Source organism: Musca domestica, unplaced genomic scaffold (assembly GCF_030504385.1).
Source record: "Musca domestica strain aabys unplaced genomic scaffold, Musca_domestica.polishedcontigs.V.1.1 8, whole genome shotgun sequence".
Classification (NCBI taxonomy): Eukaryota; Metazoa; Arthropoda; class Insecta; order Diptera; family Muscidae; genus Musca; species Musca domestica.
Window position 1 is genome coordinate 10,058,721 of NW_026712409.1, and position 17,408 is coordinate 10,076,128.

General features: G+C 36.2%; 3 protein-coding genes across 3 annotated transcripts in view; 2 read left to right on the plus strand and 1 right to left on the minus strand.

Moving 5' to 3' along the window:
- Nucleotides 1–7,701, minus strand: part of LOC101889276 (tripeptidyl-peptidase 2) — a 251,316-nt gene extending 243,615 nt beyond the window's left edge. Inside the window, exons 1-9 of the mRNA XM_005174804.4 lie at nt 7,264–7,701; nt 7,057–7,191; nt 5,931–6,132; nt 5,695–5,864; nt 5,496–5,628; nt 2,035–2,278; nt 965–1,329; nt 563–752; nt 181–302 (exon numbers count right to left, since the gene is read on the minus strand). Coding sequence (XP_005174861.1) covers nt 181–302; nt 563–752; nt 965–1,329; nt 2,035–2,278; nt 5,496–5,628; nt 5,695–5,864; nt 5,931–6,132; nt 7,057–7,191; nt 7,264–7,443 — 1,741 coding nt within the window. The 5' untranslated portion in view covers nt 7,444–7,701. The remainder of the gene's footprint in view (nt 1–180; nt 303–562; nt 753–964; nt 1,330–2,034; nt 2,279–5,495; nt 5,629–5,694; nt 5,865–5,930; nt 6,133–7,056; nt 7,192–7,263) is intronic.
- A 749-nt stretch (nt 7,702–8,450) lies between these two features.
- On the plus strand, nt 8,451–11,194 carry LOC101889099 (uncharacterized). The gene is made up of 3 exons (XM_005174803.4): nt 8,451–8,638; nt 8,855–8,941; nt 11,048–11,194. The coding sequence occupies exons 1-3, from the start codon at nt 8,540–8,542 to the stop codon at nt 11,072–11,074; spliced, it is 213 nt and encodes a 70-aa protein (XP_005174860.1). The 5' UTR covers nt 8,451–8,539; the 3' UTR covers nt 11,075–11,194.
- Nucleotides 11,195–11,329: 135 nt separating this feature from the next.
- On the plus strand, nt 11,330–16,012 carry LOC101888918 (tyrosine-protein kinase transmembrane receptor Ror2). The gene is made up of 5 exons (XM_005174802.4): nt 11,330–12,214; nt 12,294–12,573; nt 12,624–12,866; nt 14,509–14,954; nt 15,007–16,012. The coding sequence occupies exons 1-5, from the start codon at nt 11,777–11,779 to the stop codon at nt 15,814–15,816; spliced, it is 2,217 nt and encodes a 738-aa protein (XP_005174859.1). The 5' UTR covers nt 11,330–11,776; the 3' UTR covers nt 15,817–16,012.
- The last annotated feature ends 1,396 nt before the right edge of the window (nt 16,013–17,408 follow it).

Below are 17,408 nucleotides of genomic sequence, written 5' to 3' on the forward strand. Positions count from 1 at the left end.
CATCACTTCCAATCGTATCCTTTCAACTTTAGCCTTCGAAATATTTGTTCACAATAAATACAACAAAAGTAACAAAATAAATCCAATGATATATGAAAATTTTCTCCCTTTATCACAAGAGAAGAAGAATGAAATAAAGAAAGGTTAACAACAAAAACAAATAGAAAATATGTAACTTACCAGCTTCGGTATCATTGAAAAATATTGGCTCAATATTAACATTGAATTCATAGGGTTTCTTCAATACACCTTCTCGAATATGGATACCCTTGGCATTGTTGGGGCCACAACGCACAGAAAATCTGAAAAATGTAATCAAAAAGAAAATGACAAAAACAGGGATTACAAGCTGTTGGACGCTATGCTGAAGTGGTTGGGTGGGTAAGAATATCAACAGTTCTTGGCTAACTAAATTGCTCAATATTTGTGTAACAACAACAACAATGGAATAGGTACACAATTTAAAGGAAATACTGAAATGGTAAATAAAATACCTAGGCACACATACTTCAGCACATCTATATGTGAACGTACATTCTTAGAAACAAACAGACCGACCTACCTTAACATATTCTCCGGAGCCTTATCATGTTCCATCAAATGCTCAAAAGCTTTTTCAACATTCAAAAGTCCACTACCCTGGGCAAAAGGATCAACATAACCCAATTTAGTGGCAGTAGCACAAATGGCACGTTTTATGCTAAAGGGTGAATATGCAATGTTACGTTGCTTCAGACCCGAGATGAGCAAAGCTAGAAAGGCACAAAACAAGAAAAACAAGAATGAAATCAAGTAAAAGTAAGAGTGGGAATGGGAATGGAAATGGGAGTGGAAGTCAAAGTTAGCAAATAAACAAGCAAACATCAAATGGCATGGAATGAAATGAAATGAAATGAAAGGAAAGATGTTTACTCAAGTGTTACAATTCTATTCTACTCTACTTAACCTGAGTTGTGATACCCACCTATGGCTCCGGCCACGTGAGGCGCTGCCATGGAAGTGCCGTTCATGAGAACCGATTTGCTCATTGTGAATTGTGGCACCGAGGTAATGGCTCCACCGGGAGCACAAACCGTAACGCCTTGACCACCATCGATGCAGGGATCGCGGGAGGTCCAGGTATAAACATTAGCCGGTAACTTTTCACGTAAGGCGTACTCAGCTTCCATCATTTGTGGCGAAACATAGGCGCCCACACCAATGCAGGAGGGCTGGGCAATGTCAGGTGGTGTGCCCACAGTGCACAAGGCTGGACCATGATTACCGGCTGAGGCTACCCACACCACGCCATACTTATTAACCACCTCGCTCATGAGTTCACCAATGCGACTGTTAAGCAGCAACAACATCACAAAAAAAAAAGAAATGGAAAAAAGAACGGAAAACAGAGAAAATGAGAAATGAAAACAATAAAACTTGTTTCCTACTTTTCTAACATCCCAAAGGAAGTGTTTAACATTGGATAAAAATACTTTTGAAATTTCCTTTGTATTCTGTGGTTATTGCGAAATTGTTTTGTATCTGTTTGTAATAATGTTGCCACCACTACTGCCCGGTTTCTATTTCTGTGATGCTCTGTGTGTGTGTGTGCGTGTTGTATAAGTTCGTTAGTGTGTTTTTTTGTTTTGGAGTTACAAGTAGCTGCAGGATCTTTGCAAGAACACACACAAAATCGCACAAAAAAGACCAAACATCGACAAAAATATGCAGTCAATAACAAGAAACAAACAATTACCTTAAGTAAGGTTTTCTTTTTCTACGTCGTTTCTTATCAATTGTTTCAGGATATCTAGGATTTATTTCATTAGTTTGCAGCAGAGCAGAGCAGTGGCAGTAGTGGCAACATTCAGTTGTAGAAAGTTTTCATGTTTGTTTTTTTTTTTTTTTTTTTTTTTGTTCGATTCGGAAAAAAAGAAAGAATTCAAAGGAAATTTCATAACATTTTCATGATTTTTTTTTTCGTTAGCTTTTTTTTCACTGAAAATAGAAAAGAATTTCTTTTGCCGGAAAAAAATGCTTGAACATGTAACTTACCCACAATTAGACCAATGGGAATGTTCACCATAACTCATGTTGATAACATCGACTTTACGTCCAGTACGACATAGTTCCATTACTTTCATCATTGCTCGTACGAGACCAGTGCCAGTCTCCATGGAGCCGAGACGGCCATCACCAATTGTTAGTGAAACAATTTTGGCATTGGGAGCCACACCATCCAGATCTTTTGATGCATGATTGCCACTGGCAATGGAAGCCACATGAGTGCCATGGGAAGCTGTAAGGGAAAAAGAAGATGTGAGTATATTTTTATGAAATTTGTTTAATGTTAAAGCCTTTCTATGATAGAGTTGCAATATGTCTTCTCTATTTAGAAGACTTTCTATGGTCAAAATATCTCCTATAGATCTATAAACAGAACAGCTTACATATATGTGTCTTCTATCAAAAAGTTATTTTAAAGGTTCTCTCTTAACAGGAGACCTTAAAAGGCAAATGAATATAATAACATGTAAGGGGTTTTTAAGGATAAATGACTTTCTAACAATAAAGAGCATTCTAACGAACTTCTACTGGAAGAAAATTATTTAAAGGCCTTCAATCGATGTTAGGCGTTGTTAAGACATTGTATAACTAAGGAACTTCTATTGACCTTCCACAGAGAAAAGTGTAATTTGAAAATGTACATTTAAATATATTTCACACATAACCTTTAATTATCTTCAGCATTGTTGTTCTAAATGGGTAGGGCTTTATTAATGGTCTTCTGTGGATAAAGGCCTTTAATAGATAGTATATTTTTATATGATCTTCTACAGATAGATTTTCATTTGAGAAGCCCATTTAAATAATTTAAATTCAGACTTATATTTTGAATGATCTTCAGTTTTGTTTTTCTAAATAGTTAGAACCTTTAAAGTCTTCTATGGGTAAAAAGGTAAAACTTTTTACTGGCAGAACTTCTATTAAAGGTGAAAGACATTCTTTAAAAAAAAGACTTTAAAAGCACCTTCAGAAGTCATTCAATAGTTTTTCAAAATTAAAAGACTAATATTGGATAAAAAAAATACATTAAAAGGAGAGTTCATATCGACAAATTTCTTCTGGTCCTAGAAGAAATTCCTCCTTAAAAATTCCTAATATTTCTACCGTTTAAAAATATTAATTAAAAATGTTAAAATGTATATCAGTCAGATTGCCGAAAGATGTATAACCTCAGGTATTTTTTTAGCTATTATCTTTTTGTCACGTTTCGTTGTTGTTATTGTACCAGTAGTAAATGTGGATGTTTGTTTCCTGATAACCTGGTTCAAGATCCAGTTTTAAAAATGGGCTGTAGCCAGAGATCTTTTGGAGTAAGTTGGGTAGGTTTGGCTGTGCAATTAAAGAGATGAAGCGTATTGTGCGGGCATCTACCACACGCCGGGCAGACGTCACACACATATTCGCCAATTCGTGCCCAATACGAACTGAGACGACTGCACCATCCTCAACTAGGCAGCTGACGTTATGCAGCTTGCAATTGACGGTATTCATCCTGTAATTGCTGATAGCATATGCGACTGCGTCGGTATGAATGCCACTCAGACCTGTCTGATAGGCTTTTTGATCTAGTGGTTCTCTTTTATAGCGTTGGACATCCCTCTTTAAATAATGTACGTTCTTCCTGACAAGCATGGGTTGGGGAGTTGTATTCACCATATGATGGTTGAAATGACTCTCACGGTAGCACCCAAGCAGGTACTGCAACGAAAGCAGGACTTCCGCCTCCTCATGTAGATGGTCCACTGGTGTCATGTCACAGCTTTCTGGCAGATCTGGATGTGCTCCCACTATGTAGCACAAATATTTACAGAACACGCTGGAGCCGAATAGTTGATCACAAACCGACCTATCGTGTTATAAGAGGTCAACAAGGTTTCCTTGTCCGCACCCCAAGTGCTGCCGCCTTAAAGACCTTGTTCCTACTTTTTATATTGTCGCAGGTAGCTGTGGCTTCCGCGGATGACTTGAACATGCTGTCAAATGTGACCCCTAGAATCTTGGAGTAGTTCGTGGTCGGTATTAAATTCCCGTCGACCATCACATTCAGCTGTTCAGTTCTCATCTCCGCAGACCATGTGGTAAAGAGTGTGGCCGTTGATTTCGTGGCGGATATTTTCTTATTCCTCGCGTGGAAGTATGCAGCAAGCCCCGCGGGGGTTCAATATTTCACATATATCATCGATCACTAGGCCCGACGCCATAATCGTACAATCATCCACATACGTTACGATCTATATGCCGTCTGAAGGGCGAGGAGTTCCGGAAAGTTAGTGGTTAAACAGTTCCGGAGATATCACCCCACCTTGGGGATCTCCTTGTTTCACTCTACGGTATGTGTCGTTTTTGTCCCGGAATTCCACGTACGACTGGTGTCCACACATATAGTTGATTATCCAACGTTTCGAACTTGGGCGAAGGGTAGTTCTCTGCACGTCCTCAAACAGTGTGGCATGATTGACCGTATCAAATGCCTATGATAGGTTATGGGCTACCAACACTGTTCTATCACAAGGCTTGTTCTGGTTAAATCGGCCTGTACGATTCGCCTTTGCTGGCATCCTTGCCAGTCTTCAATAGCAGGACCTCTATAGATAGAAAATTTCTATAGACATATTTAAGGAGAATTCTAAAGGAGAGTTTATATGTGAAAAAATTAATCTGATAATCCTTCAGAAAATTTATTCTAAAAAGCCATTGCTTGTTTAAATTTAAACAAAATATTCTTAAAAATTCAATACCATGTCCGAGTTTGTCTGTTAAAAAATTATACTTAAAAGTCTGCATATTAGCTCTGCGGTTCCCCTTTAAAAAAATCAAAATATACAAAGATCTTTTAAAAAATCCATGATTATTACTCTGTTTTTCCTAGAAAAAAGAAACTTTAAAATAGTTACCATTTAAAAAAAACTTGTTAAGTTAAAAATATTCGATAAAAATTCTGTTATTAGAGACCTTAAATAGACATTCCATCCATGGAATACTTTCAATTGATGTCTTCTAAAATAAAGTATAATTTAGGTGAACCGTTGATATAAAATATTCTCAGTTTCAAGACTTGTTAAGGGTTATTTATCAATAGCTGTAGTGTAAAGGTAAAAAAAAAGTTTCGAAAACTCTTCCACACATCATAGTTTTAATATGTTTCCTAGGACTATACATAGAAGACTTTTGGCAAGGATCCTATTGATAGAAAACAGATGGATAATCTATGAATAGAATACTTTCCATATTTGTATCTATAATTTGAATTATTTTCTCCTTAGATAGTAACACTAAATGTCTTATTAAGAAAATCTAATTTAGATAACAAATCTTCTCAAGTTTTTTCAAAAAGATCATCCTATTCAAGGTCGTTTGTAATAGAGAAGATTTTCGACAGTTATAATGTTTGTGTAATTCTAAAAATTTCAAAATAATATTCTATCATCCAACTAATTTCTCATACTTACAACACATTCCAACAATTTCCAAAACATCACCCTCATCATGGACATTAATGGAAACCGAAAGATAATCATCGACATTCTTGACTTCATGGGTCTTTGTGTATTCGCCAATGTGCAAGGCTTTTTCCAAATCTCCCTATACAAAAAGACAATTCAAATTATAAGTCATAAAATTGTTGTGATATTGCAAAATCTCTCCTACCTTCTCGGTGATATCAATGCATGCCTGCCAACCATTTTTCGTTTCATATAAAATACAATCAAATGCAGTTTTAATATCCGGATAATATTTCTCATAAGCATTGAGCATTTCCAGGGTATTGTCTAGATCTTCTTTGATCAGTTTTTTATCCCAGGATAATTTGGAAGTGTCTGTGTAAAAGAGATAATTATTTGAGTATTTATTTTATTGAATTCATGATGTCAATGAGTACTCACCTGGATTTTGTGCTTCAAATTCATTGATTTTCCTAGAAATTTCAGCTATGGCAGTTTTATGTGGCCCATCCCATTCCTTAAGTTTACGGGCATTTGTGAGATTTTCCCGTACCTTGGATGGGCAGAGATCGTAGAAACGTTTTAAGCCCAAACGAAATTCACCATTAGGTGATGAATTATTAGCAATCATTTCAGCGGTTAGCTGTAAAAAGGAAGAAAGAAGAAATGAATATTATTTTGTAATTGGATGACACGCATATTTAGGTAGGAACCATATCAAAAAAAAAAAATAAATAAATAAATAATTAAATGTAAAAAAAGAAATATTAGATCAAAATAAAAGATGAAAAATATTGAAGTTCCGCTAAAAAGGTGGCTTAATTCTTAGACCGCACGAAACTGTTGTATTGTCACATTGCGTAAATCAAAAGGGTCGCCGGTTCGCAATCGGGAAAACACTTTTATAATAACAAAAAATGGTGAAAAATATATATTTCAAATTCAGGAAATTAAATAATCGGGTTTATCTTAGGTTTCGAAACTTCTTCTCTGTGTCCTGGCAGTGTATCAAAAACACAAGCCAACATCTCCACGGGAGATGGAATGCTTTCCCCCAACCAATTATTTTCCGGTCCTGCTATATATCCTTCATTTAAAAATTCATTTGAGGCATTCAACATTTTCTACTAGTCTCTATCTAAATGCTGATTTGCCATAAGTTGCTGGGACCGCCAAGAAATCTTATTGGATATTTTCATATGGGACATTATAAAGAGCCGGTTGTTTGCATGGGACATCTTACTGCAATTTCTTATTAGAATATTTCCATCCCGTTTACTATTACCGTTAGATAGGAAAATTCTAAAATAGCAAAGTATATTTTCAATAAACTCTTTGAAATATTTAAAATTCAATGCCAATCTTGCAATTCTTGGCGCCACATATTCAAACCATAATTTTCTCATATCTGGTCACCTTAACCCAAAACTTGCAAAGTAAACACAAAGTTTTTGTTGTTTTGTTTTCCAAGTGCAGCAGCATGCACTTTCGCACACTGATGATGACAATTGCCGAAAATCACAGCAACAACATCACCACCACCAACAAAAACCTTACACGCACTCACCTTCAGTTGTCTGCCTGAAAGACCGGTAATAAAACCCTTGTCATCTGGAGTCACTTTCTTGGTGACATTTACATCACCACAACCGGTACAATCGAAACGTTCAATGACCTTTACCGTCTTACCATCACACAGGGTCTGGAAAAGAACACAACAGAAATATTATCACATGATGATATGGCAGGATAAATCAATGTATAATATTCTAACCTCGAGACCGGTTGCACGGGGATCCACACCGGAGTCGAAAATTGCAATGGTTACATCGCGTCCATCGTATTCCGGATACTTTTGCAAGAAATTGAGAACACTTGTCTCCGCCTTTGGCACCAAGGCTGCAGTTGGAAATGGAGTTTCAACGACTCCACTGTCGGCGCTAAATTTAGTCATTGTTTTTGCGGGGAGTTCTTCTTCTAAGGCAAAGGCTGGAATTTGTTTTTCTTCGGGCGTTGTTGAACGGTAACGTTTCTTCAAGCAGGCAACACGTTGCGATTTTCCTGTTGTTAGTTGTTTTTGTAATGAAAATTAAAATTTTCTTAGTTGAAATTTAGTTTGTTTTTTATGGACAAAAGACAAAAGAACTTAAAACTCTTTTGGTAGCACACAAAAACAACTGTCATTCAATGAATTGTTGTTTTTGTTTTGCACTGGAGATATATGAGAGCTGAGAGGTATGAAAATGTCAATAGGATTCGTTTTCCTATTCGCCAGCACTGATATGTTGTTTGTCAATGTGGCATATGAAAGCTGTGCACTATGAAGACGTCAGTTGGCTATGTGGCATTTGTTAGAATTATATTTTTGAATTATTTGCCTCCCACTCATTCACAAATCACTATTTTCTTGATTCTTTTATAACACTATTCATAAAAACAAAGAAGGCTTATCCCCTTGAAACAGTGACAAATAAGCTAGTTCGGTACATTGCTGTGCAGGGAAATATAACCTATTTCTGAGGGGAAGTATAACCTATATCAAATATGGTTTTCTCAGTTCCCCATGTCTTTTGCCATATATTTATCAATATTAACTTTAATAAGATGTTAATTTTTTCCGGCATTAAGTCCACTCTTGCTTAGTCATCGGCTGGCTTAAAATGTAAAAGAGTCAATTATTGTCAGAGCCCCATTTGAAATATATCGTCCGTATAAGGCCAAAGATGATTAAAGTTTGTTCGTCTGCTTGACACTTTGTATTGTCAAAACAAGGCAACATTCATATAAGCTGTGGCCTCTGTGTGTGGTTCATAGGGGAATTTTTAGGGAAATACTTCCCAAATTGTTAACTGTTGCCAGCAACAGTTTTTGTTTCTCCTCAAAAGAATAAACCCTGCTATCGATGTTTGTATTTAGTGACACTATCGATTGTGTGTGCATCTACCGATATAATTACTATCGACTGCTTGTCATCTCCAGTTTCTGTTTGACATTTCTTGAGGTTTTTGCAGCAGGCTTTCCAAAGGCAAATAAGAAAAATCCCATAAAATATGTGGTTCGAAGTCTTACCATCGGCTGTCATCATCACTGTGGCCTTGTCTGTGCCTACATACGCCATGTATGGCCTGCAAAAGCTCGTCCTTGGCAATGTAAGTTGGCGCTGACCCAATATCTTCGTTTCGGCTGCAATTTCCAGTTGTTGTTTAGACCAATTCTTATATAATCGGAAATTATAATGAAAAGTTTTGGATTTTCTCAACATAACTGGAGGATGTCTGGTGGCCGGTAGTCTGGAAAATTGAATATCACACACAAGTACTTCACAAGCGACACAAATAATTAACTTTTTTCCTTTTCTTTTCCAGGCCTACCGCCGCAACTTGGATGATCGTTTCGATCGTGTTATGTATTTGCGCGACAGACGACTGACTGACAATCCCTACAACATGAATGTAAGTATTTTTGATTGTGCGGTGTTTTTTGGTTTTGTTGTTGTAACACGCACTTTTAAGAACTATCATCTACTGCACTAGCTACGATTGCTGTTGACCTAACTGTGTAGAGCCGTATCAATAATAGACTGTGAAAATATGAAAAAAACGTCGAGCAATACAGGGGGCGATGAAAATCGGAGGCGTGGAAAATCATTAAGAACCTGGAAGAATTTTGTAAGGGAATATTGACTTCCAGTTCTAATACCAAAGACGAACATCGTTTATATATAACAATAACTTGTGGTCATATCTGCATTATAATTAAAGATTTTTATAATGTGTGAGACACAATATTCTTCATGATGCTAAGACCGGTATATGATATGCTAATTGGGCAGCCAGTTTTCCAAAGCCCTTAAAAATTGTTAGGTACGGAGAAGCAGTTTAACTGAACTGCGGATAGACAATAGCATTTTTTACTGCGTAAAGGCATTTTCAAGGCGTATCGGAAGACAAAATAGTGCATGAAGACCCCAGGTAGAATCAGATTTAAAAGAGGGTCAAATAGCATACATCAAAATGTAAAATGTTTCAAAAGATTAGAATAATTTGTAATGGCACTAAGATCCAGTCGAAATTAACGAGCTTTTAGAAATAGTTTCAGCACTGTAGTTGCAAATTAATTTAGTCAGCTTTAAATAAGTGTATTTCATTAATGATATCTCCCAAAGGTTTTAGATTTCTGTTGGAGTCATCGGACAGTAATACAGCGTCTTAAGCAAACTTCGGAATAATCTTAACAAGTATTCCATTTTGAATTTATTTTGCTTTCAATTTCGATCGAATGTCCAGAATCTATGTTAGCATTTGATCAAAACGTAATGTTTGGGCGGTATCGGAACGCCATATTTCATCATATAATCACACAACAACGTATCGAATTGTGGTATCGGATATATCAAGTGGCAGTCGTGAATGCCGAAAATATGGATATACACTATACCTGTGAAATCCCAGACCATGATGTTAGTCACATAATTCATTCTGGGTCCGAATTGCTGACGTGCTAATAATCTACATGACGTGCTACTTGTTTTCAAAGATCCCATCGAAATCATTCGAATTATCACATCCTATTAATGTCATCCCATTTCTGAATTTGGAATCTAATACAGCATCAATTTAGCAGAATCGGAACACAACATGTTGGAGCCGAAGATTGATTTCTAGTAATTTTTTTCATTTCCCTCACACGAAAAAGGCATAAGGGTCCGAATAGCTGACGTGCTAATTAACCGATCCCATCGAAATCATTCAAATTAATGTCATCTCATTTCTGAATTTGGATCCAGCAGCACCATTTTAGCAGAATTTTTTTTTTCATTTCCCTCCGACCTCAAAGATGACCACCATAGAAAATCTATGGGTCACTTTTAGAGAGTTATTTTATATAGTTATCAAAAAAAAAAAAACTTGTAAAGCAAGGAATTACTAGTACAGGCTGATCCTCGTAATACCTAGTTCTATAATAAAAACAATGTGGAGGCGATGTAGTTCTTAGTAGACCTATTATAAGCTAGACCAAATTCTAGACACTGATTCTACGATAATACATTTTCGAATACAGTTATACCTTAATACACTTCATTATGTTCGATGCTTGAAATCCCCAAGACGTGAATAACTTCTCCGAGTGCAAATAGGCAGATGCTTCATCTCCTTTATGGATTTTTTGTGACTTTCCAAAAATATAACCTTCATTTAATGCAGAATCAAAATTTGCCAAAATTATACGATGCTCCATTGCCGTCATTTCATATTAATCAGCTCTTACAAAAATTGTCCCTATAGGTATCGTTGAACGGCTGCTATTTGACTTCTTTAAAGCGTATACTGAACATATATTCCCAGACTTGGATGCATTTTCCAAATATACCTAGTCTGATACATAAGAATTTTATCTATATATAGTAAATACAGACAAGAGATTCTTTGTCTTTATCGATCAATATCGAATTGTGTATTTAAATATTAGAGGACATAATTATTCTCATCATAATTCCTTGTCCATATCCTCTACTAATATCTTCTCTTTCTCATTTGTTTTTTTTTTCTATTTTCCAGGGCTTGGAACAAATTACTGATCAATAAACTAGCTCTAAGCTTAACGAAATTATAGATTAAACTAGCCAAGCAAATCCAAGTTGTGTATGTAAAAAAATTTAAATTTGAATTCAATAAAACGAAATCCATAACAACAAAAAAAAAAAACACTAATCTGTGGTATTACTTTTTAATCGACCGAGGCGAGTAGTAACTTCACCAATAATGACAACAAACGATGGTGGCAAATCATTCGCCGTACACATTGGCGGAAAGATTCTGTTTTGTTTTGGAAATGAAAACAACCCTGTCCTGTGTTTTTATTTTCATGGCAAAACAAAAATCCACCCCTATATCCTTTCACTCAGCATTAACTGAGTGACTGACTGGTGGGTTGGTTAGTTGGCTGTTTGACTCTTACTTTCGCCATTCGGTGCGGTGCGTGTGTAAATGTTCTTCTGTATGTTGTGCTGTTATACTCCGCTCCTACAATTTTCACAAATAATGGCAATTGTCCCAAAGGCGTCGTCATTGAAGTTTTGCTAGAAAAAGTCCCAAAAAACGACGTAGAAATAAAATTAAAAAATTAAATTTCTCGGGGAAAAATGATTTTCATTAAATCGACGATGGAATTGTTTAAAATCTATTCGCAAAAGTGATAAAAACTTTGAGAAATTTGCAAGTGAATACAACTTGTAGTGGAGAAGCAGCGGTTTGTTGTTTGTGTGAAAATTCGAGAATCAAAACAAAATGAGAGTTGGGGGTACAAGACAGCAGCAGCAGCGGTTTTGTTGCCGTCAGACAAGATTTCAGGGAAATTTGTGGTTTCAACGGAATCTGCTTTCTTCGAAATTCGTTTTCCTAACGTTTGCCATCCTAGGGGGAATTTTGCAGCTATCCACGGCCATACCATATCATGCAGAGCAAAAGGTGTCCAACACCGTAGCCGTCCATCAACACAATCACAACAGCAACCGTCCAATTAGACAACAAAGAGAGGCAAGACACGATGAGGAAAAAGGCTACTGTGCTCCTTACAATGGTAAGATATGTAAAAACTTCATCAACACCCAGGTGTGGTATAGTCTAGAGGACCCTTCGGGTGGCTGGAAAAATGAACAAGTAGCCACCGCTTTGTGGGAGGAACTTATCATTGATTTAACTGGTGTCTGTCGCACAGCTGCTGAGGTAAGTGCCAAATAATCCTCCCACATTTTGTGGTATATTTAAAGTGTATTTCTTGTTCTTCTTCTCGCATTCGTTACAGAAATTGTTGTGTGCCTATGCCTTTCCCCGTTGCCTATATGAAAACGAGAAAACAATTAAATTGCCCTTGTGTTATGAGGACTGTATGGCCACACATTTGCAATACTGCTACAATGATTGGGTCCTCATCGAGGAGAAAAAGGAACGTAATATCTTCATCAAAACCAGGGGACATTTTCGCCTGCCCAACTGTTCCGTATTGCCAAAATATAATAGCACTGCCAAAAAACCCACCTGCACCTATGTTGGTCTTACCGAAATCGATGAACAACAGGCTACATGTAAGTAATTGTCTCTTGAAGTCGGTGGAGATAACTGATTCTAATTTCAGATGATTGTCGTAATGGCAATGGCCGTTACTATTTGGGTACAATGAATGTCACCAAGTCCGGTATACCCTGCCAACGTTGGGACACCCAACATCCGCACAAACATATCCAACCGCCTTTGGTGTTTCCTCAAATTCAGGACGGGGAGAATTATTGCCGAAATGCTGGCGGAGAGGAACCTTATCCCTGGTGTTATACCATTGATGAATCTGTGCGTTGGCAACATTGTGACATACCTTTGTGTCGTAAGTATTTTGGGAAGTGAGATGTGGGAAAAAAATTAAATATGCCAGGACAAAGTTTTCATTGCGGGAACACAAAGTATGTATATGGATATATCTATGCTATCCAAACGATATAATTAATGTATCTACACCATCCAAACAACGAGGATAATGAATCAACGTTATTCGAATAAGGTGGATATCCAAATAATGTGGATAATATATCTACATTATCCAAACAACGTGGATAGTGCATCTACGTTATCCAAACAACGTGGATAATGTATCTACGTTACCCAATCGGCGTGGATAATGTATCTACGTTATCCAAACGACGTGGATAGTGTATCTACGCTACACAAACATCGCGGATAATGTATCTACGCCATCCAAATTAGGTGGATAATGTATCTACGCTATGTAAACAACGAGGATAGTGTATCTACATTATCTAAACAACGTAGATAATGTATCTACATTATCCAAACGACGTGGATAATGTATCTACGCTATCTAAACAACGTGGATAATGTATCTACATTATCCAAACAACGTGGGTAGTGTATCTACATTATCTAAACAACGTAGATAATGTATCTACGTTACCCAATCGACGTGGATAATGTATCTACGTTATCCAAACGACGTGGATAGTGTATCTACGCTACAAAACATCACGGATAATGTATCTAGGACATCCAAATTAAGTGGATAACGTATCTACGCTATTTAAACAACGTTGATAATGTATCTATGTTATCCAAACGACATGTAAAATGTGTTTACGTTATCTAAACAACGTGTATAATGTATGTACGCTATCCAAACAACGCGGATAATGTACCTACGCTATCCAATTAACGTGGATAATGTATTTACGTTATCCAAATAGCGTGGATAACATATCTACGTTATCCAAACAACGTGGGTAGTGTATCTACGCTACGCAGACAACGTGGATAGTGTATCTACGCTACGCAGACAACGTGGGTAATGTGTCTACGCTATCAAAACAACGCGGATAATGTTTCTACGCTATCCAATTAACGTGGATAATGTATTTACGTTATCCAAAAAGCGTGGAAAACGTATCTATGTTATCCAAACAACGTGGGTAGTGTATCTTCGCTACGCAGACAACATGGATAATGTATCTGCGCTATCCAAACAATGTGAATATTATATCATGGTTATCTAAACAAGGTGGATAATGCAGTTACGCTATGCAACAACATAAATAATATATCTCAACAGCATATATGTTGATTTTCATACATTTTATGGGAATATGTTTCGAAGATTTCGGAACTAGATTATTCAATTGATTTTTTGATAGTTTCAATGGAGACTGAAGAAGTTGTCCATTTATAGTTTATTTAAGGGTGTCCTTGGGGAAATATAATACCATCTTATTAGAGGATTCAAATCTTGTCGTTAGATATATTTATGACTTTTTTTAATAACTTATAAAACTCGGTTTTATGAAAATTAAGCGTATTAGATTGTGTTATTAAAATTATTATCAAAAACAACTTTTAAAGATCATCCGTAAATTTGATATTAAAACGGATCTAGGAGAATGTTAAGCCGTTATTATTTGCTCTCAGAAACCCTCATTATCCTTTGAAGTAGAATATGAACATCTCTCCTTCTCCTCTTTCAGCCGACTATGTCGACCCCACGCTCAGCAAAGATTTAGAACCCATGAAAATGGAAACATTTTTCACTCCATACGTCATCTTTGTTGTTTCCGCCTTCGGTTTTGTGGCCATTGTTTGTCTACACCTCATCGTGTTGCTGCTCTACAAAATACTCAAACACAAGGAATTGCAAACACAACAAATGCAACAACAAAATGCTGCCAATCAAAATCCCTCCAATGATTGTAATCGTACTGCCAATGAAAATATAACGTCCAGTCGTGAAACTGTTTCGAATTTGAATAAATTCGGTACGATCAAAAGTGTGGGAGCCCTACATAATAGTATTATTGTTGAACCGCCACCAAAGCCAAAGCTAAATACCAAATTGGAGAAATTGGAATATCCACGTTCAGAGGTCGTGTATGTGCGTTCCTTGGGTCAGGGGGCATTTGGCAGGGTGTTTCAGGTAATTATGCCAAAATATGTTTATTTATAAAATAATAATTATGTGTTTGCAGGCCAAAGCCCCAGGTTTAGTGCCGGGCGAAGATGATCTCATGGTTGCCGTAAAAATGCTCAAAGACGATGCCAGCGATCAAATGCAAATGGATTTCGAGCGAGAAGCCTGCCTCTTGGCGGAATTTGATCATCCCAATATTGTCAAGCTATTGGGAGTGTGTGCTTTGGGGCGACCCATGTGTCTGCTTTTTGAATTCATGTCACCCGGTGATCTAAGTGAATATCTGCGCTCCTGTTCCCCCTATGCCACACATCAGATTCACCATCGTGACCCCTTGCATGAGGGTCATCTTCTGCAAATCGCCGCTCAAGTGGCTGCCGGTATGTTGTATTTATCGGAACGTAAATTTGTACATCGTGACTTGGCCACCCGGAATTGTTTGATCAATGAACAGATGGTGGTGAAAATCGCCGACTTTGGTCTGTCGCATAAAATCTATTTGCAAGACTACTATAAGGGTGATGAAAATGATGTTATACCCATACGTTGGATGCCGCTGGAATGTATTTTGTATAATAAATTTTCAATCGAATCGGATGTGTGGGCCTATGGCGTGTGTCTGTGGGAGATCTTTTCATTTGCATTGCAACCCTATTTTGGTATGACCCATGCGGAGGTGATTAAGTACATAAAGGATGGTAATGTTCTGGCCTGTCCGGATAATACACCGATGTCAGTGTATGCCCTAATGCGTCGCTGTTGGAATCGTAAGCCCAGCGATCGACCCAGTTTCAGTGAAATTAATCATTGTATACAACATAGTATAGCTGAATATGAATATAAAACTACATTAGCTATGGGAAATTGAAATGGTTATAACTACAAGTAACACAAACACACACAAGTACACTAACACACACAAACATAAAGTATGTTTATATTGGATTATTTTTTGTGGCTAGGCTACCACCATGGCAAGGGATATCAAATCAATGTTTATAATGTATCTAAGTTAGATAAATAAGGTAAATGATTTATCTAGATAAATTATTTAGGATATCTAGATAAATCTAAAATTGTTGAGATATCATAGATAATTTATCTACGTTACCTAAATGAATCGATTAATGTTATCAAGTTATCCAATTAAATGTATGATTTATCTACACTATCAAAATAACGTAAATAATGTATCTTCGATATCCAAATAGCGTGGATAAAGTATCTATGTTATCCAAAAGACTTGGAAAGCATTTCTACGTTATGATAACAACAAGGATAATGTAAATATGATGTCCAAATTAGGTAGATATGAATATGTGACGTAGATAATACATCCACATTATCCAAACGACGTGAATAATATGTCTACGTTATTTAAATAACGTGGATAATGTTTTTACGTTATCCAAATGATGTAAATAATAATTTTACGTTAACCAAATGATGTGGATAATATCTATACGTTATCCAAACGACGTGAATAATGTTTTTACGTTATCCAAATGATGTAAATAATAATTTTACGTTAACCAAAAAAAGTGGATAATATTTATACGTTATTAAAATGACGCGGATAGAATTTTTACGTTATCCAAATGACGTGGATAATGTTTTTAAGTTATCCAAATGACGTGGATAATATTTTTACGTTTTTCAAATAACGTGGATAATATTTTTACGTTATCTAAATGACGTGGATAATATTTTTACGTTATTCAAATGACGTGGATAAAATTTTTACGTTATCCAAATGACGTGGAAATGTTGTTAAGTTATCCAAATGACGTGGATAAAATGTTTACGTTATCCAAATAACGTGGATAATCTTTCAACATGATCGAAATGACGTGGATAATCTTTCAACATGATCGAAATGACGTGGATAATACTTTTACTTTATCCAAATAACGTGGATAATATTTTTACGTTATCCAAATGATGTGGATAATGTTTCTACGTTATCCAAATGTTGTGGATAATGTTTTTACGTTACCTAAATGTCGCGGATAAAATGTTTACGTTGTCTACATGACGTGGATATTATTTTGGAATTATCCAAATGACGTGGATAATATTTTTACGTTATCCTAATGACGTGGATAATATTTTTTCGTTATTCAAATGACGTGGAGAATATTTTTACGTTATCCAAATGACGTGGATAATATTTTTACGTTATCCAAATGACGAGGATAAAGTTTTTAAGCTATCCAAATGACGTGGATAATATTTTTACGTTATCCAAATGACGTGGATAATATTTTTAACTTATCCAAATAACGTGGGCAAAATGTCTACGTAATCTAAATGACGAGGATAATATGTCTACGTTATCCAAATGACGTGAATAATATGTATACGTTATCCAAATGACGTAGATAATATTTTTACGTTATCCAAATGACGTGGATAATGTTTTTAAGTTATCCAAATGACGTGGATAATATTTTTACGTTA